Source organism: Buceros rhinoceros, unplaced genomic scaffold (assembly GCF_000710305.1).
Source record: "Buceros rhinoceros silvestris isolate BGI_N320 unplaced genomic scaffold, ASM71030v1 scaffold35400, whole genome shotgun sequence".
NCBI lineage: Eukaryota > Metazoa > Chordata > Aves > Bucerotiformes > Bucerotidae > Buceros > Buceros rhinoceros.
Genome location: NW_010390742.1, coordinates 1 through 283, shown reverse-complemented (window position 1 = coordinate 283; position 283 = coordinate 1). Strand labels below are relative to the sequence as shown.

Sequence of the window (283 nt, the reverse complement as noted above, 5' to 3'; positions counted from 1 at the left end):
GGTGTGTCTAGATCGTGCAGCCACTGCAGGGAGGGGAAACTGAGGCACGTGGGGCCAAGCTCCCCCTGCAGCAGCCCACTGAGGCCGAAGGCAGGGCCCAGCGTGCGCTCCCCTCCAGGGAAGAGCGATTCGCTCCATTTCCAGACAAGGCTTCAAATGACAACGGAGAAACAGGGGGATGGAGGGACCCAAACCGCCCCATTTAGCTGCTGATACTTACAAACACGCCACCGAAGTCCTTGGCCGGGGTGGCGGTGAAGATGTAGCGGATGGCTCAAGGGCT

General features: G+C 61.1%; 1 protein-coding gene across 1 annotated transcript in view; it reads right to left on the bottom strand.

Moving 5' to 3' along the window:
- Window positions 1–274, bottom strand: part of PRADC1 (protease-associated domain containing 1) — a gene marked incomplete at its 5' end in the record, with an annotated part of 1,744 nt that extends 1,470 nt beyond the window's left edge. Inside the window, one exon of the mRNA XM_010138958.1 lies at window positions 221–274. Coding sequence (XP_010137260.1) covers window positions 221–274 — 54 coding nt within the window. The remainder of the gene's footprint in view (window positions 1–220) is intronic.
- Between the last annotated feature and the right edge of the window lie 9 nt (window positions 275–283).